The sequence below is a fragment of the Podarcis muralis genome, chromosome 10 (assembly GCF_964188315.1).
Source record: "Podarcis muralis chromosome 10, rPodMur119.hap1.1, whole genome shotgun sequence".
Lineage (NCBI taxonomy): Eukaryota > Metazoa > Chordata > Lepidosauria > Squamata > Lacertidae > Podarcis > Podarcis muralis.
In genome coordinates this window covers 6,651,020-6,677,978 of record NC_135664.1, presented here as the reverse complement: position 1 = coordinate 6,677,978, position 26,959 = coordinate 6,651,020, and the positions used below count along the sequence as shown (strand labels likewise).

The 26,959-nt window shown below is 42.5% G+C and overlaps 1 protein-coding gene across 1 annotated transcript; it reads left to right on the top strand.

Annotated features, from left to right (window-relative positions):
- Nucleotides 1-26,959, top strand: NAPEPLD (N-acyl phosphatidylethanolamine phospholipase D). Its single transcript, XM_028746327.2, has 5 exons — nucleotides 1-209; nucleotides 16,899-17,199; nucleotides 21,214-21,860; nucleotides 22,928-23,042; nucleotides 26,175-26,959. Exons 1-5 carry the CDS (start codon nucleotides 16-18, stop codon nucleotides 26,301-26,303), a joined length of 1,386 nt encoding a protein of 461 aa, XP_028602160.2. The 5' UTR covers nucleotides 1-15; the 3' UTR covers nucleotides 26,304-26,959.

Sequence of the window (26,959 nt, the reverse complement as noted above, 5' to 3'; positions counted from 1 at the left end):
CGGCGGGGGCGTCCCATGGTGAGGCGCAGGGCGCTGTGGAGCTCCGGCCTCGCGCTCTTTTCCCCCTCGGCGCCCAAGGAGGGCCGGCAGCCTCGAGGCCTTTGGGGCCAGCAGCAGCAGCAGCAGCAGGAACCGGGCAGAAAGCACAGCAGCAGCAGCAGCAGCAGCCCCGTCATGGACGACGCGGAGGAAGAAACGCCTCAGGGGAGGTGAGGAGCCGCAGCCAGCGCCGCTTCCCGGCTGGAATTATTCACATTTCTAAGGCTGGGGAGGGGGGGGGGGGAATGCGCAGCCCGCTTGGCTTGCGCCGAAAGCTGCATGAAACGTATTTCTTTCATTTTCTCTTGCATGCGAGAAGCGGCGCCCCTCCTTCTCCCGCAGTGGGGATGCAGCTCCGCCGGCTGCTAGAATAACGGGGGGTTTTCAGAAGGCGATTTCGCGCCGCGATTTTGTTTTTTTTTTTTATAAAATTTTTTATTGGTTTTACAGTATTTTTTAAAACAAAACAAACATATAAAAAGACATACAAACGTGTATAATTTCATAACCTTTTTTTCCTAAACCTTATTTCACAGACTCCCCCATACCTCCCCTTTCTGCATCCCAATGTCCAAAGTTTTTTAGCAACTTCTAAATATTTCTGTCAAGCCTCTGTCCTTTTAATCTTTCCTTCAGTCTAATCTTATATCACTGTCACCCTTTCTTTCTCATAACCTCAACATTCTAGCATTCATCAAGTTTATAATAGTCCTTAAGATAAATTTTAAATTTCTTCCACTCTTCTTCCGCTGTCTCCTTCCCCTGATCGCGGATTCTGCCAGTCATCTCAGCCAGTGTCATATAGTCCATCACTTTCATTTGCCACTCTTCCAGGGTGGGTAGATCTTGTGTCTTCCAGTACTTTGCGATGAGTATTCTTGCTGCTGTCGTAGCATACATAAAGAAAATTCTATCTTTCTTTGACACCAATTGGCCGACAATGCCCAAAAGAAAGGCCTCTGATTTTTTAGGAAAAGTACATTTAAGTACCTTTTTCATTTCATTATATATCATATCCCAGAAAGCCTTAATCTTCGGGCACGTCCACCAAAGGTGGTAGAAGGTACCTTCAGTTTCTTTACATTTCCAACACTTATTGTCAGGCAAATGATAAATTTTTGCTAGCTTGACTGGGGTCATATACCACCTATAGATCATTTTCATAATATTTTCCTTTAAAGCATTACAGGCCGTGAATTTTATACCTGTATTCCACAACCATTCCCAGTCAGCAAACATTATATTATGACCGATGTCCTGTGCCCACTTAATCATAGCCGATTTAACTGTTTCATCTTGCGTATTCCATTTCAGCAGCAAATTGTACATTCTTGACAAGTTCTTAGTATTGGGTTCTAACAATTCAGTTTCTAATTTTGATTTCTCCACCTGGAAGCCAACTTTCCTATCTTGTTTATAAACCTCCATTATTTGATAATAATGGAGCCAATCACGTACTTTAAGTTTCATTTTCTCGTGACTCTGTAATTTCAATTTGTCTCCATCTTGTTCCAAAATTTCCCAATACTTTGGCCATTTGGCCTCCATATTGGGCTTTTTGAGTGCCTTGGCCTCCAAGGGTGACAACCATCTAGGGGTTTTATTTTCTAACAAATCTTTATATCTTAACCAAACATTGTACAGTGCTTTTCTAACAATATGATTCTTAAAGGCCCTATGCAGCTTAATTTTGTCATACCATAGATATGCATGCCAACCAAATACATTATTGAAACCCTCCAAGTTCAAAATGTCTGTATTCTCGAGGAGCATCCAGTCTTTCAGCCAGCAAAACGCTGCTGCTTCATAATACAGTTTTAGGTCCGGCAGGGCAAATCCCCCTCTTTCTTTAGCATCTGTCAGGATTTTAAATTTAATTCTGGGCTTTTTGCCCTGCCAGACAAATTTCGATATGTCTTTCTGCCACCTCTTAAAACAATCCATCTTGTCGAGGATTTGCAAAGTTTGAAATAAAAATAACATTTTAGGCAATACATTCATCTTGATAACTGCAATTCGGCCTAACATTGATAATTTCAAATTTGACCATATTTCTAAGTCTTTTTTAATTTCTGACCAACATTTTTCATAATTGTCCTTATACAAGTTCAAATTTTTAGATGTCAAGTGAACCCCTAGGTATTTCACCTTCTTAACCACTGTCAAACCTGTCTCTTCTTGAAATTCCTCCTTCTCCTTAACTGTTAAATTTTTTTCTATGACTTTAGTTTTTTGTTTGTTCAGTTTAAATCCAGCTACCTGGCCAAATTGTTGAATTATCTCCAACACCCTTTTCGCACTAGAGTTTGGCTCCTGTAAGGTCAATACTAAGTCATCTGCAAAGGCTCTTAACTTGTACTGTTTGTCTCCGACCTGTACACCTTCAACCTGCTGGTCATTTCTAATCATATTTAGCAACACCTCCAGAACCGAAATAAAGAGCAATGGGGAAATTGGGCACCCCTGTCGTGTTCCTTTTTCTATCTTAAGTTCATCAGTTATCACATTATTTACAATCAGCTTCGCTTTTTGTTCAGAGTATATCGCACCCATACCATTCTCAAATCCTTGGCCTACCCCCATCCCATGAAGATTCTTTTTCATAAAGCTCCAAGAAATATTGTCAAATGCTTTCTCCGCATCCACAAAAATCAGCACTGCTTTGGTGTTTATATTCACCTCTAACAATTCCAAAATGTCTATTATATTTCTTACATTGTCTGATAAATGCCTTTTTGGGAGAAAGCCTGCTTGGTCCTTATGAATCATCTCCATCAACACTCTCTTAAATCTTTTTGCCAAAATGTCTGCAAAAATTTTATAATCCACATTAAGTAGTGATATTGGGCGGTAGTTCTTGAGTTGAGTCTTTTCAGTCTCTGTCTTTGGTATGAGTGAAATATACGCTTCCTTCCACGATTCTGGTGCCTTTTTCCCCTCTAGGATCTCGTTACAGACTTCCTTTAACGGTTGAACCAACCATTCCTTCAAAGATTTATAATATTTGGAAGTCAGTCCATCTGGCCCTGGAGATTTGCCCAATTGCATGTCCTGAATGGCACCCTCTATCTCTTGTTCTGTTATTCTCTGGTTTAAATCCACCTTACTTTGATAAGAGATTTTTTGTAATCCATATTTATTAAGAAAATTGTCCATATCTTCTTCATTTTGTGGTCCTTGAGAATAAAGTTTTTTAAAGTAGCTCAGGAAACAGTTTCTAATCTCATTAGGTTTAGATATGTTCTTTCCATCCACTTCAAGGCTTGTAACTGTATTTAGTTTCTGCCTTTTCTTCAATTGCCATGCCAGAAGTTTGCCACATTTATCTGCCGATTCGAAGGTTTTTTGTTTCATTTGTTTTATCTTCCATTCAATCTCCTGATTCATCAATTCCATATATTGTGTTTGATATAACTTGATCTCTCTCAGAATCTCCTGAGACTTTGGTTTTAATCTTAATTTCTTCTCTCCTTCTTTTATCTTTTCCAAAATCTTTTCCTTCTTCTCATTCTGCTTTCTCTTTTTTATTGAGTTTTGTTGAATCAAAAATCCTCGCATCACAGCTTTACTTGCGTCCCAGATCACTCTTTTTTCCACATCAGCCTTTAGATTTATTTCAAAATAGTCCTTTATGGTTTTCTGGGCCTTCATGTGGATCTCCTTGTCTCGAAACAGGGTGTCATTCATCCTCCATCTAAATTGACCAGTTGTTGTAAGTTTCATTTCCATCTTCACGGCGTTATGGTCGGAGCAGGTTTTTGGGCAGATTTCTACCCTCCTAATCTTTGGAGCCATCCCACTAGTGATCCAGATTTGATCAATTCTGGTCCAGGTCATCGTCGCATGTGAGAAAAAAGTTCCCTCTCTCTCAAGAGGGTTCCTTGTTCTCCATATGTCTATTAGGTCCATATTTTCCGTCATCTCAAAGAAGGTCTTCGGGAGTCTCCCTTCCTTGGAAATTGTCAGTCTTTGTGCCTTGTCCATATTTGTGGAGACTACCCCATTCATGTCTCCCATGATTATCATATTGTAATCCAAATGGTCCGTCAGAGTTTCATGAAGTTTCTTGAAGAATTCCGCCTTGCCTTCATTTGGTGCATAGATTCCAACTATTAAGAATTTTTCTCCTTGTACTTGTATTTCAACTGCCAAATATCTTCCTTGCTCGTCTTTGAACATCATTTTTGGGACCCATTTCTCTTTTACATAGATCACAACTCCTCTTTTCTTAACTTTGTCCGATGAAATGAATTCTTGTCCCAATCTTTTATTTATAAGTAATTTCCTGTGTGCCCTGGTTACATGAGTTTCTTGTAAACAAATCACGTCCAATTGTTCTCTTTTCAAAATGTGAAACACTTGGCGTCTCTTCAAAGGCATGTTAAGCCCATTACAATTCCAGCTAAGGAATTGCAGGGCCATCTTATTGTTGTTTCTGTGTCACTCCTCCAACCGCTCCAAGTTGTTGCTCTTCCTCTGATGGTGCTGGGTTAAGTCCAAACGATAAATTAAGAATGTCTAATGCTCTCCTTTGTTCTGCAATTGGGTCCACCGTTCCTTTCTGTAAGTCCTCTTGATTTCTCTCCAAGAATCTTTCTTTGTCTTGTATTGTCTTTATTTTCACCTTCTTTCCCTTATAGTCAAAAGACAGTCCTTGTGGGAACTCCCACCTAAAGAGGATGTTGTTCTTCTTCAGCAAGTAAACCAAGTCCTTATAGAAGGTTCTCAACTCCAAAATATGTTTAGGGATGTCCTTAAAGATCTGTATGGGTGAATTTTCAATTTGCAAGGCCTTTTGGTAGTGTAATTTTAATATTTTGTCTCTTTCTTCCTTCGATCTGAGAGTAATCAAGCAGTCCCTCGGGGTCTTTCTATTCTGTCTTCGGCCCAGTCTAAATGCTGTTGTAATCTTAAATTCTTCCTCCTCCAAGTCTTCCCAAAAATCAGCAAACTCTTGTGTTAAGAACTCCGCTAAATTATCTCCTTCACTCTCGGGAATTAATCTTAATTTCAAATTCCTTTCCTTCCTCTGTAATTCCCACAAAGCCAAAGGACTTCCGGTCGGCGCCAGCGTTAATGGCGGTCCTCTTTCCGAGCTTCGGAGGAGGACTGCTCTGCGAGTTCGGGTCTGACCCGCTACGGCAAGCGGGGGACCCCTAAAATCACAGGCGCTGAAGCCTGTGAACAAGGAGACTCGGTGGGCACCAGAAGCGTTCCCCCTTACTGCAGAAAGAGCCTTTTTAAAGGCTCCGGAACGGCATCGGGAGAGCGCGGTGCTGAGAGTCGTTACCCAGCCCGCAGGGTGAAGCCGCGTCGCCATTGACGGAGAGCGCCGATTCCTTCCTGTCAATCTGAAACTGAATACTCCGTAAGTAAGACTGAATGCTAATCTGGAAATTCTTAAAAGAAAATTTGGCTGAAAACGGGGAAGGTAAAAATTAAGGAAGTCTGCCTTCCCCCGACTGCATGACAGCTAAAGCAACGGAACTTAGAGCTGCATCCGTATGTGATATTTCTTGACGATTTAACCTGACATTGGACTTGGATCTCCCCTCTAGCAAGCAGGGCAGAGGGGAGGAAAAAGGGACACTAAGAATTGCATGTTTTGTCTAAAAAAGGAAAAAGCCTTCTGCTGTTTTAATGCCCTGAAACGGACTGCCAAAAAGACATTAGCACACTGAACTGCTTTTAAACTTCTGGGAAAGTTACATAGTTGAAGCTTTGCATGATACAAAGTTTTTGGACTCTGTTGCTACAGTATTTTGGAGTATGCTGAAATAGTATCTATTGGAAAGTGCTGTAACAGATATTTACAAGTCTCCTGATATTCTTTCCTTTAACTTCTTTGTCTCCACATTTGGACATTTTGGTTTGCTCCCCCTAGAGGGTCAAAATAACGGCTGTAATAGCCTGGGATAGTGGAATTTTCCATCAGGGGATTGTTTTTCTGGGAACGACCTTGGGACATGAGTGGCCCAGCGGAAGAGATAACCACAAGAGCCAAAGCTAAGCAACAACAGTACCAGCAACAGCAACAAAAGAAAAGAGGCTCAATTACTGGTGCAACTCCTACAGGAACAACAGGACAAGAAAAGGTGACAGATGCCTCTATGGAGTCAGTGACACAAGCGCTACTTAAGATAAACCAGTCTTTGGAGACCCTGACAAAGCAGAGTACAGAAAATTCACAAAAATTAACAGAATTAACAGCAAGATTGGATTTGAACACAGAATCTATAAATAGGCTGGTTCAAGAAAATTCTGCAACACGTAAGATCGCAGAGGAAGCCAGAGCTATTGCTGGAGAGACCCAAGAGAACTTGGAACCGATTGCTAAAAAAGTCTATGAACATGATGCAACCTTCGCGCCGCGATTTTGGAGGGCCCCCCCGGACGGGCATCGTCGGCGCGAGGGGAGCCGGCTTGGCTTGTGGTCTAAGGCTGCAACACCTAAGGGCAAACCCTGTGCCCCTGCTTCTGAGTAGCCGCATATAGGAGTTGTTGCCTTCTGTGGGACTTCCTTCCGAGGAAGCTTCGACCAGGTGGGTCTGGCCGCAGGTGCAATTTGCTGGAGTCCCTGATCCAGCATCGCATTGGATCCAGCATCGCAAAAGCCTTCCGTTACGAAATATGTCACTTGTGAATGTTGACCATTTGGAATAGAACCTGGAAGTGAGATGATTTTAAATTAAGCTTCCCATGCTTAATTTGTGGGGCTCTTTTCCACAACTGAAAAAGGGCATTTAAGCTGCTTGTGCATTTGTGCAACATCTGGATGTTCATGCGGGCTAGCTAGACTGAAGAGAGAAATAAAATGTATGCTCCTTCTTTCTTTCCAATGAAAGATATGTTTAAATCTTTTTTGTGTGGAAGTGCCTGCAGGTTTTCCATTTAAATGATGGTCTCAAAAACTAAGAGCTACTTTTTATGAGAATTGCAAGCGGTAGATGTGCAAAAACTGATTTATGCACCACTTGTGCAAATGGGCTAAATTGATATTCTTGTCTTTACTGGGTTGTGGATGGGGCTGCTGCCGCCCATGATTTACGTGTGTCTTGTCACTTCCCAGCCATCTGTTGTAGTATCAAGCCCTTGCTGAAGTTCTTTGGACGTACTGTGCAATCAAATGACTAACACCTTGTCTGAGTGAGGGCCTCCCACACTGTCAGTTTAAATGGAATGCAGTTGAGGTACATGGCAAATCGGCATGTAACTTGCTATCACATTGGAAGGCAGTTGCAGATGGCGCCTATGCTTTACAACCAGGTATAGCAATCTTTGTGTTTTGGAAATAGCAAAATAGTTAAACCTTTGTCACCCTTTAATTCAGCATTTATGGATCTGTTATTTGTATTTACCAGGAATGAGTTAAGGGATTGCTGCTGCAATCTGTGAAAATCAGGTGACTTTAACTGCAAATCATTAGTGTCTTTTTAGAATTGGAAGGCAGTGTACTGAAGACAGTTGTTAAAGTCTCTCTCTCTTTACCATCTGGGGCTTACCTAATTTGAGCTGTGTGCCTCATCATGTCTTGGGCCTCTTTAAGGGCCACGTTAGGGCTTGTAATATTTTACAATTCGCTTGTTCATTTTGCAGATTTCTATGAATGGGCAACCACTTTGAGGGATTCTTGTAAGGGCTACAAAGAAAATAGATTATGTCCAATTGAGATATTAGCATACATTGTGTCCAGCCCCGTCTTCCCCTGGGAAGATCTGTCTCATTTTTAGCTGGGGAATCAGACTGGACTGGAGAATGAAAGCCAGGCAGATCAATTCAGTTGCTATACTCCTAGCCTTCTCCCTCATTGACATGGAAATGTGCTGCAGCAGTCTTCAAAAAGCATGTTATATAATCCCTCTCTTCCAAATTTGTATGCCTTGCAGCACTGATTTCTTATTTAACGTTTGCACATAAAAACAATATCCTCTGGATTGATATTTGTTGTAGGTGCAGATCTTCAGTAGGGATCAGCCTAATATAATCTGGAGTATTTAAAAATGAACTGTGTTCTGCAGAAATATGTTTCAATGTCTGGCAACTGGCCCTGTTATTTAATGTGTCTTGGGTTGCATATGCTGGACAGCTTGCTAGCAATCGCTCTTAAATAGTATCAGTAAACACTGGTGTAAAAAAAGTAGTATGTTGTTTAATGTGAGTCTGATTTGTTTCTGTTCTTTGTATGCTGGGCAACTAAATGCAACGGAATATATAAAAAAATTAAAAAATTGTCCAGTAGCACCTTAGAGACCAACTAAGTTTGTTCTTGGTATAAGCTTTCGTGTGCATGCACACTTCTTCAGATACACTGAAACAGAAGTCACCAGACCCTTATATATAGTGGGAGGGTGGGGTGGGGTTTTTCTCAGAAGGGTAGTAGAAGATGGGTGATTGACTCAATGGGTATGGTAAACCTGTTGACGACTGTTAATAACTGCAATTAGTATGTAATGAGACAGGAATCCTATTAAGACAGATCTTAATAGAGATGTTACCGGGACACAGGTGGCGCTGTGGTCTAAACCACAGAGCCTAGGGCTTGCCAATCAGAAGGTCTGCGGTTCAAATCCTCGCAATGGGGTGAGCTACTGTTGCTCGGTCCCTGCTCCTGCCCACCTAGCAGTTCGAAAGCACGTCAAAGTACAAGTAGATAAATAGGTACTGCTCTGGCAGGAAGCAGTTTTTCCGTGCGCTGCTCTGGTTCGCCAGAAGCGGCTTAATCATGCTGGCCACATGACCCGGAAGCTGTACGCCGGCTCCCTTGGCCAATAAAACGAGATAAGTGCTGCAACCCCAGAGTCGTCCGCAACTGGACCTAACGGTCAGGGGGTCCCTTTACCTTTTTAATAGAGATATTGGATGCCTGTCTCATTACATATGTTAATTATCTGCATACTATCCCTTGCTTTTTCCTGTAGAACTAATTGCAGTCGTTAACAGTCGTCAACATGTTTACCATACCCATTGACTCAATCACCCATTTCCTACTACCCTGCTGAGAAAAACCCCACCCCACCCTCCCATTATATATAAGGGTCTGGTGACTTCTGTTTCAGTGTATCTGAAGAAGTGTGCATGCACACGAAAGCTTATACCAAGAACAAACTTATTTGGTCTCTAAGGTGCTACTGAACAATTTTTTAATTTTTTTATGTATTTCGACTGCATCAGACCAACACAGATACCTACCTGAATCTAAATGCAACGAGGTAAAGGTTCCTGGCCTTGATATAAAAGGATTAGTTAATTGTGGTATGTTCAAATTATACTGTTTGCCATTTGTATATATGTTTTAATGCGAAAAGAGGTATGCACCTTCCTCCAAGACAATCTTCTGTAGTGTTTCTCAAACTTAATAAAATAATTCCCCCTTCCTCCCAAAAAAGATTTTAAGTGTTGACCAGAAAAATTGTTCTGAGTCTCAAAGGAATGAAGTCCTGTAACAGCCTCCCAAAGAAACATCAAAGAAACTACTAGCTTTTTAGTTTTAAAACTGTGAGCATGAGTGAGAGATTTTGTTTAATTTTGATATGCTGTCTTGTGATTGACAAGAAAAAAAGTGTTCTGCCCCTAAAACTTGTAGGAGTTACTGCCGCTGGAGACTGAGATCCTGGACAGCTGGGCTGATTGCAAAGAGCCAAGGGGCTTTGCTTTTAGACCCCACTTTGCAGGGTGTTCTCCATTCTGTTTCTAAAGGAAATTTGCCCTATGAGCTCACTTGGCACGCTTAGCCTTGTTTCCTCCTACATGCGAAGAACAACAATCTAGATTGTTTTGTTTTGTTATTCGTTGCACCAATCCATTGGGAATGGCTGTTTGGATGTGGAAGATCACTATTCATGAAGAAGAAGAAGAAGAGGAGGAGGAGGAGTTTGGATCTGATATCCCACCTTATCACTCCCCTTCAGGAGTCTCAAAGTGGCTAACATTCTCCTTTCCCTTCCTCCCCCACAACAAACACCCTGTGAGGTGAGTGGGGCTGAAAGACTTCAGAGAAGTGTGACTGGCCCAAGGTCACCCAGCAGCTGCATGTGGAGGAGCAGGGAAGCGAACCCCGTTCACCAGGTTACGAGTCTACCGCTCTTAACCACTACACCACACTGGCTCTCGTGATTGGACTAGTTAGCCTTTGGAGTTCCTTCTGTCCTCTTGGGATTCATGTTTCTTTCGATTGTGGGTGCATGAGTTTCTACAGAGAGCATGATGCTCCTGTAAATGATTTTCAGTACAGTATTACCTTGGCCAGGGTAAAAGCCTCAGCGCCTAGGGCTTGCCGATCGAAAGGTCGGCGGTTCGAATCCCCGTGGCGGGGTGCGCTCCCGTTGCTCGGTCCCAGCGCCTGCCAACCTAGCAGTTCGAAAGCACCCCCAAGTGCAAGTAGATAAATAGGGACCGCTTACTAGCGGGAAGGTAAACGGCGTTTCCGTGTGCGGCTCTGGCTCGCCAGAGCAGCGATGTCACGCTGGCCACGTGACCTGGAAGTGTCTCCAGACAGTGCTGGCCCCCGGCCTCTTGAGTGAGATGGGCGCACAACCCTAGAGTCTGTCAAGACTGGCCCGTACGGGCAGGGGTACCTTTACCATTACCTTATTGGTAAAGATCGGCTGGGCAATCAAAGCCTCAGCTTCTGTTGTTGAATTTCCCTCCTAGCATTCTCTGCCTTTGCTTTTTCCAAGCCTGTCATCGTACATGTACACTCTGTGCCCTGCTTCTATTTTGACATCTCCCCCTCCCCGCCCCTCTCCATTTTTCATACCTGCCATTGACTGTATAAAACCTTCTCACTGCACATGCTTTAAAGATGATAGAGCACCGTGACAATTTGCTCCAAAATAGATGAGCAATGGCAGGGCCGGCCCACCCATGAGACATGGGGAGGAGGCAAACCTCAGGTAGCAGGATCCACAGGGACACACATCATTTCGCGACACAGTAATTCAGTTTTACTAGCAAACTGGAGGTGGAACTAACCCCCTTCCAGCCCCGGGAGAAGCACACACTTGCACACTGCAGACCACACACCAATGTGTCGCAACACAGAGTTTGGAAAGCTCTACTCTAGGGTTGCCTGGGCTCTCTACTGCCCAGTGTGATTCAGAGTGCCCGATCCCCCATGGCCTTTGATACCCACTACAACCATTGGGTAAGGTTGATTTGACACTCCACCGCTGCCCCCACTCCTGGTGTAGAGCTTCATTATGCTTTCCCCCCTGGAGAGGTAAGGGCAGTGCCACTTTCTGGTTCAGTGATCAGTGACCCTGATCAGTGGTAATGCAAATTGCCCGTCCCTCCCGGTGCTGCCCTGTGGATTGTAGGCAGGGATTCTTGCTCGCTTGCCTGTGTAAGCTGAACTCTGAATTTCATCCATCCATGGCTAGGATCTCCCCCCCCCCCAGTGTGTATGTTCATGAGAGGTGGACTTGACAAGTCCCATGCAAAATGTCACAACAATGGGTTTGAGGGACAGTGGACTGGCCCCCTGCTGAAAATGTTTGCCGACCCCTCTATTAAAAGGTTCCTTGACCTATGTGATTCTACAGTAGATCAGGCATAGGCAAACTCGGCCCTCCAGATGTTTTGGGACTGCAACTCCCATCACCCCTAGCTAACAGGACCAGTGGTTAAGGATGATGGGAGTTGTAGTCCCAAAACATCTGGAGGGCCGAATTTGCCTATGCCTGCAGTAGATTCTCAGGCCGTGTTTCTATATCTATCTGTCTGTCTGTCTATCTATTTTTTAATTAAATTTGTTTTACCATTTAAAATACTCATTTTACATCCTTAAGATATCAGTGACTTCCCTTCTCTTTCCATGGTTCATTTTACATATCATAAATCCCTGCATATTTTACAAAAACTATACCATTCAGTATTCCATTATTGCATCCATCAAAACTTATTTACACTGTTGATTTTATCTTAATGCTGCCAGAGTTTTCAGCTGTACACAATTCTTTCCCATATATTCTATAAACGTTTTCCAGTCTTCTTTAAACATATGTTCTTCTCAGGCCGTGTTTCATTCCAAATGCCTTGAACCTTCTGTTGAGCTTCACAGTATTGTTTTTTTAAAAGCATCATTCATAATTGCAACGTATTTTCCACTTGATGCCTAAAGCAATCTCATCGCTAAAAAGCAACAAAATGAAGAGGATGGGGCAGAAAATGCATTATGCCTGTCAGAGCCTAAGTGGTTAAAGTTGCTGAAGACATTTCCTTCACAGAGTCTATTTTAGACCTCTCACATTAGTTTGAAACAAAAGCAAGCAATGCCGTCTTTTGCTTCTGAGGATTCTCTTGCTAGCCGGGGTCTCAAGGTGACTTGTTTTGTGTATTAAAAAAAGAAGAGAAGCTGCTGAGTGCTGGTTTTTCAGTCACGCTTGCTGGCAGAGCTTTTCCCATTTTGGCCCATTGGGGAAGCACTGAGAGTAACAATTCAGAATATAAACCTGACCTTCTCCAACTGTGGCATGTTCCCACAGTGCTTCATGCCCTACGAAGCTTCTGGAAGGGCATCAAAGAAATTGCAGGGCAGTTTCTGTGATTATAAAAATGGCAGAATCCTGCTTTTTAAATTGCAAGTTGCTGCTGTGACCTGCTGTTCCCCCTTCAGATATTAACTGAAAAAATGAAAATATTCATAAAAGAAACATCTGGAACAACTGGAAGACTATGGTCCTTCACCTGCTGGCATTTTAGTGGGATTTCAGTGTGCAGAACTGAGTGCATGGTTGCCCTTTAGGAATTGTACGATTCGAAGTTTAACACTACTGTTAATCTGTCTCTATGAGTTGCATAAACTTTTGCTTTCGAACTCATTTTGAAAGGGGGCTATTCTCCAAAATGAAAGCATTAGAAACAGGAGGAGGGAGGATATTTGGAAATGTTGCATTGACTCTCAAATGAAAGTGATTACGATATTTATTATTTTAATTGAAGGCCTATAGGAAGATCCCTTTTTCAGCTTCGTGTGCCATATGTTTATATATTTATGGTAGCTGATATTATACCTCTGTTCACTGAGTCTCAGTGAAAAGAAAGCTGTACTGTGTTAAGTTCTTAACAGTCCAAAGGTACCTGCATTCCTTTCACACACGTACTATGTGGGTTATCAGTCATATTTACCATTAGCCAACACGCACCTTTAGACCACACACACCTAGGGTGTAACAGGAAGCAGGGTGGTTGCTTTCTCTCAGGTATCAGGTTGCAATACTTGCTCTTCATAAGAGATGCAAAATATATTGCTGCCTCTGGCGGAGACTGAAATACCTGGATGCATGACTTGCAATAAGTTGGAGTCCTTAAAATATAGTTACTGTCAGTTTGCCACCTCAGGGTGGGGGGCAATCTCATGTTGAGAGAATAAACGGTCTACTTGTCACGGTCTTGGTGTGCATGTAGGGAGATCAAGAACCATTGTATTTTACAGAACAGAAAAAACTTTGGGATGTGTAGACCTTGGGCTGTTGACCTTTACACTGGCATTCATAAATTGCATGAATCTGCTCATCCTCCTCAGTTAGCATAGCCCTTTGGCTTTTGCATCATTGCATACTGCTGTTCAGCAAGTGGCAAAATAGAAAAGCCTCTGTCTTTCATAAATGGTGGTATATTCCTTTTTCTTGTCTATTTCCCTACGTAGAAGTTATATACCGGTAGCAGATGGAACTCTTTAAATTCTATCTTCCATTCCCTTCATCCTTCAGAGGACTCATCAGAGCAATCTTTTATCCATGAATTCAGACTGCGGCAGTGGCAGGCCTAGTTTATATGGAGCACTAGGCAAAAGTATAAAACTGGTCCTACGGGATGAAAAGATGGGGTGTACACTGCTAAGCCCCACCTTCTCTCACACATGCTCCTGTATGCGCATGGCCAAGCTGTCCCATTTTCATGAAGTATTAAAACCTGTTTTAAAACTATGCACTTGCAAAATAACAACTATGGAGCCCTGGGGCAGGCATCTGTGTCTGAGGCTACGACATGCCTTGTCTCGGCATCCCAAAAAACCGGAATGAATTGTAGTGTAATGATTTCATGCCCTGGGTTGTTTAAAGAAATACATGTTAAGAGCCAAAGGGAATATATAAGCTGGAAGAGACCTTTATAGCTACAAGAAAAACTTGAAAGAATGGTCTACATTTTAGATGTGCTGATGTACTATTAAATGTTAAGGAAAATATGTTTCTTTTGAGCAGAATACCGACTAATGCCTTACAAGTCTCAGCAAAGCTGCCGAATAACTCCATATGGAGCCACGTGGCTGTAGCCCTCTCCTCACCTGAGCTGTCACCTGCCCATGACATCACAATTTCACTTCCCAGCAAAAGGCTGCCCCTACAGCAGCAGCAGGTGGTGAGGGAAGGCTCAAAATACTAAAGTGTATTTCTTCTTAACATTGATTCTTCACTTCTTTTATTTCTGCTTAAATTTTGCACCAAGACAGTCTTAAGGTTAATAGCAAAATGATCGTGAATTATGACAAATCCAGTTATTCACCCAAGCTGGTAAGTACTGTACTGTATGAGAAGAATCATAGCTGTTAACTGAACTCTAGTTTAGATGGCGCTCAGTGGTGGAACCAGATTTCTTAAATCAGCAGTGCAGTGCTAAACATATCTCACTGAGTTGAGTGGGGCTTCCGAACTGGGTACAGTGGTACCTCGGGTTACATACGCTTCAGGTGACATACGCTTCAGGTTAGACTCCGCTAACCCAGAAATATTACCTTGGGTTAAGAACTTTGCTTCAGGATGAGAACAGAAATCGTGCTCCGGCGGTGCAGCGGCAGCAGGAGGCCTCATTAGCTAAAGTGGTGCTTCAGGTTAAGAACAGTTTCAGGTGAAGAACGGACCTCCAGAACGAATTAAGTACTTAACCCAAGGTAACACTGTATAGGATTGCAGTCTAAGAATACATGCCTTACCTTACTGACATCAAAGGATGCACATTCTTTGATATAAAAAAACCTGAATCTGTGTCAGTAGACTACACTGCAAATTACGCTGGACGTGATTGGTGTTCAAGCTGCCCTAGTACTGGAAAGGTACAGTTAAGGTTTGATTTATCTCTTCATGGAAGGCCTGTTCTCAATCTCTAGAACAGGATGAAAGCTAGTTTACAGTGGTACCTCACAAGACGAATGCCTCGCAAGACGGGAAAACTCGCAAGATGAAAGGGTTTTTGGTTTTTTGAGTTGCTTCGCAAGACGATTTTCCCTATGGGCTTGCTTCGCAAGACGGAAACGTCTTGCAAGTTTGTTTCCTTTTTCTTAGAACCGTTAATACAGTTGCGACTTGACTTTGAGGAGCAACTCATAGCACGCGGTGTGGTAGCCTTTTTTGAGGTTTTTGAAGACTTTGGTGATTTTTGAAGCTTTTCCAAAACTTTTCCGAAACCGTGCTTCGCAAGACGAAAAAATCGCAAGATGAAAAAACTCGCGGAACGAATTAATTTCATCTTGCGAGGCACCACTGTATATGTAAGAATTATTCTGGACAGGGGTATTTGTAGCAACCCTGGAACTGTAGTAGGAACCTTGAAAGTATAATGTAGCTGATTAATTTGGTTGAAACCCAGATATTTCACTACTCTCGATTCCCCAACCTTTGTTTTCTCCTCCTCCTTTCACAGCACATTGCATCTCTCACCTGGATACTGCATGAGGTGTTCTCAATTTCTTCTTCTGCGTTTACTCAGTTCTGTGCCATCCTGATGCTGTTTTCCAAAATCCATGCATCTCAGTTCACTGTTTTCTTTTATTTACCCATCCCACTTTCCCCCGCTAGTTTTGAAGTCTTTGTTATCTTTATTTCTCCCCTTAACCAACCTGCAACGCAAAGGGTCTTCAGTCCCCAGTTCTCTTCTTAAAAAAGAGAGTTTGACACCTCTGTTCTAATGTACCCGTCAGAGCTTAATATACACCTGTCTCTTGACGGCTGATCATTAATTGTTTCAGCTATGTAGAGCTCTTGGGACCTCACCTGCCCTTTCAGTTGTAAGTAGCCGGATTAGCAACCAAGCCACTGTTTGCTGTGATCTTAATAGGAGACCAAAGAGTTCATTTTAATCAAGCATTTCTGACAGAAGTTCAGAGTGCAGCTGGAAAGCACTTACTTACAATCCCCAGGGTTCAAAGTATTTTAAGTCTGGATTTTAAAATCTAAAGTCCGAAATAGAGGTGCAAATGTAGTGCGGTGGGTTTGAGGTCCTTTGCAAACCATAACTATTACTCACTGTCAAGGGAAAGATGATTCATCTTGGTAGGAATAACCTTGTTGTTTCTAGGTATCATTGCAGTTTATCATTCCCTGCATCCTCTCCCTAAAGTGTGGTGGGAAGTACCCATCAGTTTAAAGCACCACATCCAGGGGGAAGCTGATTTAGGACATACTGCTTCTGGTTAATCTCTCTTCCTGTGCTCTCACCTGTGGTTTTCTCCTCCCCACCATCCTAGCCCTGGTCAAGGATCCCTGCTTGTCAGTGCAGATGAAAATGCAAAGTGTTTTTGGATGCAAAGTTGCCTGTTTGGTTGATGTGTCTTAGGAATGAACTTGCTAAATCTAACTGCACAGATTGTGAGCTTCAGGAGTGTTAGAATCAATTTCTGGAAGAAGAACAGACCATCCCCTCCTAACATGCAGGAACTCGAGAGCCTGATGCTGTGCATAGCAAAGAGCAAGATTCTGCCTGAATCGCAAAAATCTTGCCACACCTGCTTGCTAAAACAAGTTCTTTGTGCATTCTTTGTACCGAAAAATGGAAGAGGAGCTGACAGGATTATTCTGGGGACATTGTTTTGGGCAGTAAAAATATTTCAGCTAAAAAAAGATAAACTTTTATGGATTTCTTTTTAGTTCTTTGCCAAAAGATATGGACGAAGAGCAGCCTTTGTCTCCTTGCGATCAGAATCCTAAAGAAGCAGTACGGAAACGGCAAAATTCTAGTCAAGGTTCCCGGGGCAGCGATTCTTCCAGAACATCCAGAAAAAGCTTCAGACTGGATTATAGGTTGGAGGAAGATGTAACAAAATCAAAGAGAGGTAAAGATGGGAGGTTTATCAACCCCTGGCCAACATGGAAACCTCCATCTTTCCCAAATATTATGAAATGGGCTCTTACGGAAAAGGACAACAGCAAGGTCCCATCTTCAAAGCAGGTAAGTTCTATTCATCTAGTTATGTTTGAAGCACTCTCAATACCACTTCATGTAAATTACTTGTTTACCAGTAAGTCAGAGATTTTGGAAGTATATATTACGTGCAGTGGTGTTGCGTGGGTTGCTGGTGCCCGTGGCGTGGCAAATGTTGCATCCCTCTGGTGGGTTGGGCAACTGGGGTGGAGACGCGCAGTGGGGGGGGGGGCAAGTAAATAGAGAATGTGGTAAATAGATAAATAAACTATCTGTGCTTCCAGACTGTTGCTATTTTCAGCTAGGATTCAATCACATACTGGTAAATTTAGATTGTGCAATTATAGTTGACTGGGATGTCTTGCACAAAAAGCCCACTTCCCCCCAAAAGCAGACTTTTCGTAACAGAAAAATTACTGGAAAGTGTGGGATAACACTGCCTTTGTCACGTCACCTAATCAAAGCATAACTTAAGAGCTCATCAACATTGCACCATAGAGCCCAGATAAAACAAATTCTGTGGCAGCCAAGAGTTGAAGGCAGCCTTGTACATGGATTGCCTGTCTACTAGTAGATCTCTGAGGGATTTGCAGTAGATCAGCAAGGATTCTGACTCTCAGTTGTTTAACAATAGCAACTAAAAGGCTTTTCTCCTACATTACCCTACAACTGGGTTTGATTTTTGAGTGACAAGACTGGGAGTATAGTTCTGGTACTGAAAATGAATTCCTAGCCTTTGTATAAGAAGGCAGAGTTGAGTTGCAGCTTCAATTTTATGCTGGCGGTGCATATGCAGTAATTTTGTAGCAGTGCTGAAAAAGCACAGGATGCTGTATTTGCTGTAAAATTCATTATTCTGAGAGTTTCAGTCTTTTTTTTTAACACAGCACTTTTCTTAGTTTATATCATTACAGTAAGCATTGCATGTAAGCAAGCATAGCTTTGCAATAACAGACATTTGCTAAGGTGGATGAACACGTAGTTAGGAGTGGGATTTGAATTCCTTGAGTAGTTACTTGCCCCTTCATTCCAGCAAAACTAGAACGAATAATTCAGAACATTACAGATGGAAGAATAATTTTCAATTTTTTTAAATATTTTTTTTATTGATTTTCCAACATAAATTAAGCACACACTACAATACACAATACATAAACAAACAAACATATAAACACGTATAATTTCGAAACCTTTTTTTCATGAATCTTACTTCCCCGACTTCCCCGTACCTCCCCTTTCTGCATCCCTGTTTTAAGATTTCTTCAGCAACCCCTCACTTCATTTAACTGATTACTCATTTTCTTTTTTCCCTTCTTCTCTTACCTAATCATTTACAGCTGTAATTCTGTTTTTTCATTACCCTTGACATTTTAGCACTCATTAATTTTATAACAGTTCTTGAGATATACTTTAAATTTCTTCCAATCTTCTTCCACTGTCTCTTTTCCTTGGTCACAAATTCTGCCAGTCATCTCAGCCAGTCCCATGTAGTCGATCACCTTCATCTGCCATTCTTCCAGCGTGGGTAGTTCTCGTGTCTTCCAATACTTTGCTAAAAGAACCCTTGCTGCTGTGGTAGCATACATAAAAAACGTCCTATCTTTCCTTGACACCAATTGACCGACCATGCCCAGGAGAAAAGCCTCTGGTTTCTTGTGAAAGGTACATTTAAGAACCTTCTTAATTTCATTATAGATCATTTCCCAGAAGGCCTTAATCCTCGGGCATGTCCACCAAAGGTGATAGAAAGTACCTTCAGTCTCATTACATTTCCAGCATATATTATTGGGCAAATGATAGATTTTTGCAAGCTTGACTGGGGTCATATACCACCTATAAATCATTTTCATAATATTATCTCTTAAGGCATTGCATGCCGTAAACTTTATACCGGTGGTCCATAACTGTTCCCAGTCAGCAAACATAATGTCATGACCAATGTCTTGTGCCCATTTAATCATAGCTGTGTTAACTGTTTCAACAGCAAGTGGAAGAATAATTTTCAATTTTTGCAGCAGTGTGTACATGCATCCCTTGTGTATCCTCTAAAGCCCTAAACAGTTCAGGCACCGGGTCCCTTTGAGACCTATTCTCATGTGTTCCATTATGATACCTGAGATCTACTGAGAACATGTTTTTAATTAGGCCTTCTCTGTCAGATTCAGATAGCAAGGCTGTGCAATATGACAGTGTCTCCTGCTGTATATTCGCCCAAATTCATGTCAAAACTCCTTAGCAGATGTCCCTGTTCTTGGCTAACCTTCGGAGATCAGCATCAAATTAGAAAATAATGGTGAAATGTTGTTCTTTGCTACTGCAGAGAGCAGGGCTAGATCTAATAGGCTTAAATTACAGAAGGAAAGACTTTGGTTGAATATGAGAAACTTTTCAATGGTGAGAGCAGGTTGAGAAGTGAGGGGGAGGGGGCTCTCCTTTGCTGCAGGTCTATAAACTCTTAAACGACTCAATACATCAAGGACCACCTCTCCCCATAAGAACCAACCCAGATCCTGTGATCATCATCGGAGGTCCTTCTTGTGTGTCTCCTCTGCGAGAGGTCTGGAGGATAAGCAACACAAGAACAGGCCTTTTCTGTGGTGGCTCCTCATTTGTGGAATGCTCTCCCCAGGGAGGCTTGCCTGGCACCTTCATTACATATCTTTAGGCACCAGGCAAAAAACATTCCTCCTCTCCCAGGCATTTGGCTAATGAAACAATCTATGCCCTTTTAAACTGGGAGGTGGGGCAGTCTTGTTTCATCATCATCATCATTTTATTTGTATGCCGCCTTTCCATAGTTAAAACAATGCTCAAGGCGGCTTACAACATGACAAGATTTACATAATTACCAACGTAACAAAAGTCATAACCAATAAATAAAACGCATCAAAAAGTACACAACCAAATGGAAAACAATTTCCATATAAATCATAAAATCTAATACTAAAAATACAGCGTTGATATAAATCACAATTTAAAATGACATACATAAAAAAGAAAAGCAATTTTTTAAAAATGGAGTCCTTTCTGCCCAGCAGCAGCAGCTGCACTCCTCCGTGGAGCCTGGAGAGAAGCCAGGTGGAGAGAAGCAGGGCAGGGCCCTATAATAAATATTTTTGTGTATTTATATTGTAAGCCACCCTGTGATCCTTAGATGAAGGGCAATATACAACAACAACAACAATTTGGAATGCCCTTTGTGTTTGGGAAATGATTTTCATGTTTACTGTTAGTTGTTGGTCATCTCTTTTCTCAATGTTATCTGTCAGTGTTATCTGCAAGCAGAGTTGGACCTTCACCCTCCTATAATACTTCCCTTAACCCAAGCTGCAAGCAAAACTCGTTACCTTGAAATACCAAGGGTGATTCATGCACATAAACAGGGTTCCTTATGTACAACTCGTGCAGATCTGCATCATGCTAATCTGAACTGGCTAGATGCGTCAGATGCAAATGATTCTTGTCATTGTGCACGTTTCTCGTGTGCTGGAAGTCTTGCAAATAGAAACGTAGCAAAGCAGGGAGGAGGCTGGCCGGCACCCTTCCCCCTGCTGTGCTGTTTACATTTACAAAGCCTCCTGTGACTCGTGATGCAGAGCCTATGTGTCACTTCCTTTCTGGCTGCCATTGGCTCAGTTGCTTTGAAGTCACTAAGGGCCTGGTAGACAACTGATGGCTTAGTTGCATTGAGGAAATATTTGATGCTCAAGTCCATGAGCAGCATTGGTCTACACTAAATGATGTTCAAGTGTATTTATACCATGGACTTTAATATTACACCTTGTTGGTGTAGAGCAGGCATCCCCAACCTGCGGCCCTCCAGATGTTTTGGCCTACAACTCCCATGATCCCTAGCTTACAGGACCAGTGGTCAGGGATGATGGGAATTGTAGTCCAAAACATCTGGAGGGCCGAAGGTTGGGGATGCCTGGTGTAGAGTTAACAAGGCTTTCTGCCTCAAGGGTCCAAGATGGACGAAATACTTGCTGCTTGTAAGCCAGGTGTGCTTTCTAATTTTGTGTCCTTGGTTTATTTTGCTAGGAACTTGACAGAGAGCTTCCAGTACTGAAACCTTACTTTGTTCAAAACCCCGAACTAGCTGGAAAAACCGGAGCTGGTATGCGAGTAACATGGCTTGGACATGCTTCTGTAATGGTGGAAATGGATGAACTTACACTTCTTACTGACCCCATCTTCAGCCAGCGGGCCTCTCCAGTGCAATTTGGAGGACCTAAGCGTTTTAGAGGACCTCCGTGTACTGTAGATCAACTCCCCAAAATAGATGCAGTGATGATCAGCCACACTCATTACGACCACTTGGACTACCACTCCGTAATAAATTTAAATAGTCGCTTTGGCAGTGACCTGAGATGGTTTGTGCCCCTGGGTCTTTTAGACTGGATGCAGAAATGTGGCTGTGAGAATGTAATTGAGCTGGACTGGTGGGGAGAAAACTGTGTTCCTGGTCATGACGCAGTTACGTTTGTTTTTACTCCTGCCCAACACTGGTCCAAGAGGACTGCAACAGATGACAACAAAGTTCTCTGGGGAAGCTGGTCTGTCTTGGGGCCCTGGAATAGGTTCTTTTTTGCAGGAGATACTGGCTATTGTGTTGCATTTGAGGAGATAGGGAAGCGATTTGGACCTTTCGATCTTGCAGCTATTCCCATTGGAGCATATGAACCAAGGTACGTAAGCCAATAAACTGGAGCCTGTGACCCAAGGTACAAAACCAGTTGTAGTTTTATATACAGCACCAACAGTGTGTAAAACACAGGCAGTGTCATAGCCACGTTGGCCTACCATGCCAAATCACCCCTGCTTCATTCTCCTCTAGTGTGAGCAGTAACAACAAACCACAAACCTTGGCTCATAGCTGTCAACTTTCCCCTTTTCTTGCGAGGAATCCTATTCGGAATAAGGGAATTTCCCTTAAAAAAAGGGAAACGTTGACAGCTATGCCTTGGCTTATCATGACAGCTTCCTTCCTTCCTTCCTTCCTTCCTTCCTCATCCGCAACTGTGAAGCCAAGAACAGTTGACTTCAGATTTACAGTGGTACCTCAGGTTACAAACGCTTCGGGTTACAGATGCTTCAGGTTACAGACTCCGCTAACCCGGAAGTGGTACCTCGAGTTAAGAACTTTGCTTCAGGATGAGAACAGAAATCGTGCAGCAGCGGCGCAGCGGCAGCAGGAGGCCCCATTAGCTAAAGTGGTACCTCAGGTTAAGAACAGTTTCAGGTTAAGAACGGACTTCTGGAACAAATTAAGTTCTTAACCCAAGGTACCACTGTATTTGGAGAGAAACAAACCATGAGCACTGTTTTGAACATCACAGAAAACCAAGGTTCTTGGTTTGTTTCTTGCATGAAGGAAGAAGGGCAGTGGGAGTGATACATGCTGCAGATTTATGTTAAGCCATGGTTTATGGCATACTATGTCACCTGAACGGGGCCAATGAAAGGCTAGATCTTAATGGGCAAGGGGTAGGTGAAGATTGGATGCCGGTTTTGCATTACAGGAAAACTAAATGTGATTGAGATGCCTTGTGGAAGATGGGAAATTAGAATGATTGAGATGCAGCTTAACAGATAAATGAGCAATCTCTTTTAGCAATATGGGAGAAGGGAACAAATTGGGCCAGTAAGAGGAAAAGCTATGCAACCGATTGAGAAGGGCAGTAAGGGAACCTTAACTTGGCCAGTGCTTGTCTGTGTAACAGGCAAGGAAAAATGCTCTTTCCCTCTTTGGTAGGTGGTTTATGAAATACCAGCATGTGGACCCCGAAGAAGCAGTAAGGATTCATATTGATGTACAAGCAAAGAAGTCTGTTGGAATTCACTGGGGGACCTTTGCTTTAGCAAATGAGGTAGGTGTGAACTAACCATTTGTGCTGCTGCAGATGTCCATTCAAAATAGTAGCATCTAGAACTAACTGTTCCAACCTGATAGCAGAAATATCCTTTCTTCTGACTTAAAACAGAAATTATCATTCACTTACATCCCGGAGTTCTAGTCTATGGGAGAACTGCACATCCTCTGTGTTTTTATGCTGTGTCCCCTGACTGGAAGGAACATTATCTCAAGAAGAACTGCAGTAGGCAGCATCCTCTGAGGAAAGATAATTCTACTGCATCTCTGTATCAGGTGTGATTAAGTGAACTAATTACATCTGATGCAAAGAGGCAGCAGAATTACCTGCCCTCCGTGGAGACTAATTGGAAGGAGGCAAGGACAGAATAGTGGGCTGTTTCCTCTGCAGGTGTGTAATTTTGAATGGAGATTTAGTTTGAATGGATTTTTGGTATAGGAGCTCCAACCATAGCTGTCAACGTTTCCCTTTTCTTGCGAGGAATCCTATTCAGAATAAGGGAATTTCCCTTAAAAAAAGGGAAATGTTGGCAGTTAGTTGGAGCCTCCAACCAACTTAAGGTAAAGGTAAAGGTACCCCTGCCCGAATGGGCCAGTCGTGTCCGACTCTAGGGTTGTGCGCCCATCTCACTTAAGAGGCCGGGGGCCAGCGCTGTCCGGAGACACTTCCGGGTCACGTGGCCAGCGTGACATCGCTGCTCTGGCAAGCCAGCGCAGCACACGGAAACGCCGTTTACCTTCCCGCCAGTAAGCGGTCCCTATTTATCTACTTGCACCCGGGGGTGCTTTCGAACTGCTAGGTTGGCAGGCGCTGGGACCGAACAACGGGAGCGCACCCCGCTGCGGGGATTCGAACCGCTGACCTTTCGATCGGCAAGCCCCAGGCGCTGAGGCTTTTACCCACAGCGCCACCCGCGTCCCTCCCAACCAACTTAACTATATATAAATAAGAAGTCATGTAGTGTTATAATTTTTTATTATGGACCATAGCAGTTTTCAAGGTGTTTCAAATGCTTCAAAGAAAATGGCCTCTGATCTTAGTATTATTTTATAGGCTGTCAATTTTAGTTCTGAAGACAGTCGATTCTCTATACAACTAATTGTGTATCGTCAAAGCTAGGTTTCCCCCCTCAGTTTTTAGTTTGACTTAAATTTTGCTTAGTAGTAAGTCTGAATGTCTTACAGATACTCTGAAGCAAACTACTAAAGAAACAATGAGAAGGGTGCTTTAAGAGATTGTCTACAGATTAGTTGCTCTGTCTTTATGGACTGAATTAATAGTTGCTTTGTGTTAAAGTGACAAAATCATTGGAGGCAATTTCACTTGGTATGAAACTGGTTTTCCTGAATGTGTAACAAAATCATATCTTATCAGTATGCATAGCATATTATATCGGCATACATATGTGCTAGTACCCCAACGTTCTTTGACATTCTAGCGTAATGAAGAAACTAGCCCCCAGTCACCCAGAGAAACCCAGCTAGATGTGTGGGGTATAAATGATAAAATTATTGTTATTATTTATTTATTTACTTACTTACTTACTTACTTACTTACTTACTGGCCAACAACACAGGATGATGCTCTGCAGATGAAGGGGCTGAGCATATAAGACCGTGGTTGATTCTTAAAACTGGAATTAGAATCAGAAATCATTAATGTTTATGAAATCCCTGAACTTTCTGGTAGCTGCTTAAGAAGGATTCTGAACCCCACAGATCCCCCACATTTCATGCACTGCTAAGTACAGGGATTCAGAATGTTAACTAGTTCTGCTGGGAAATTTATATGTTAAAAAATTAAAAGGAAGGCCGGTAAGGACACTATTTAAACATTTACTGTCAAAAGGTGAGGTGCACAACTGGAGAGGCATCTCTGTCATACAATTTATGATTAGGCCACTGGACTTTGATACGTCCGTTGTACCAGTCCAAGGGTTTCATAGAATGTAGGCATTGTTTAATCCTCTCTGACACAGTTACTTTCATTTACAAGTTTGCAGCAAGTAAACGTATTTTGATACAGTGGTACCTCGGGTTACAGACACTTCAGGTTACAGACTCTGCTAACCTAGAAATAGTACCTCAGGTTAAGAACTTTGCTTCAGGATGAGAACAGAAATTGCACAGTGGCGGTGCGGCGGCAGCAGGAGGCCCCATTAGCTAAAGTGGTACCTCAGGTTAAGAACGGACCTCCAGAACGATTTAAGTTCTTAACCCAAGGTACCACTGTATGTTCTTTCAAACTGGCATTTGAGCTATTCTTGAATTTACCATGACTACAGTTCTCAATCTGCGGTTGCTACTTATTAGATAACTAAGAATAGTACTTTCCAAATGTGGAAAACTAATAACATATTGTGTTGAGTTAGGCTGTTTCTCTCTAAGGCGTTTTCCCTGTCCTGCCTTCAGTCCTTTAACTGGAGACTGAAAGTGGACCTGATGCAGAGCATATTCATCCTAAGAATGAGAGCCCTGGCTGGATAAGACTAAAGGCCTTTATATGCCTATGGGCAGGCTCACAAGCAGGACACGAGCTCTGTAATGCCCTTCTTTTCATGTTTCTCAGTAACTGGTATGCAGAAGCATACTCCTGACTCATCACTGAGCTGTGGCCCCATGGTTTTCTAATATTTTTTAGGAATATCTGCCTTTGTTGAGCACTTCATACTTTCCCATCAACTTAACTGGAAAGATTGTGCTCACAATCCATTGCATGTGATCATTCACCGGCATGAACCAAGTTTACAAATTGGTTCTGATATGTGCAAACAACTGCTCTCATGAACAGTTGTAATATCTAAGAAGTTTAATCATGGAAAACATAGCTTTTGTAAGCAGTGTGCAGCCCGAGTGCTCTGTCTGGACAAGTTACCACAGCTGCACAGAGCAGTTGATTCATCCTGAAATAGTAGGATCAGTTCAATAACACTTGTTGCCAAGGTATGCTTCAAGGGGGTAACCCCATTCAGAGCTTAACAAGGACTTCAGCAGGAAAAAAGAAAAGTCTTACTGGATTTCAGTGGAACCAGAATTCCCCTTAAATTTGCAAGACTAAAGTAGTCATGCCTATCTATGAAGCTGTTTCACAACAGGCTTATCCAGTCCTGACTGCTTGTTTTCTCCACAGTATTACTTGGACCCTCCTGCTAAACTGATGGAAGCTCTAGACAGATACGGACTGAAAACTGAAGATTTCTTTGTCTTAAAGCATGGTGAATCACGAGACTTAAATATTAACGAGGATGGATTTGAATAAAAATGGGGGGAAATCGATTTCTTATCAATTGTATCTGGGGGTGGGGGAAGCAATTAAGGTTGATACCTTTTTGTAAAATTTTGAACAGGATTTTTAAGATTTCAGGAGTTTGCATACCAGCCTTATAAAATTGCAAGTTTTTAATAAATGAATGAAATAGCACTTGATAGCATTAACTTAGCTGCACATGCCGTGTACATAAGGAGTTAATTGCATTGCCTGTGAAGTCATTTCACCTCTTTAAAACCAGTGCAGGTCACCTGCTAGAGATTAACTAGGTCACCATCCATAAGACCCAAGAGGACCTGTGAACTCAAGGCTTTCTTGACATAGCAACCCTCCCTCCCTCACTGAACTGCTAAGTGCTTTAACCTTCCCTTTTTAAAAATCGGATTTCTGGTTTAAAAAGTGGGGGATTACACTGAAAAACAAGGCCTACATACACATGAAGATTTGGAGCACAGAGAGTGTAACCTTCTGTTAGATAAAGTGCTTGTGTATAGAAATTGGTTTCTGCATGCATTTGACTGCAAGTCTGTTATAGTTAAATCTCCCATTGGCAATGGCCTTCAGGCCAGGGGCTCATATGCACACTAGTTTACCATATGCATTGATGTGCTTGTGGGACCCCTTCCTGCCTTGGAGTGTGGTGGAAG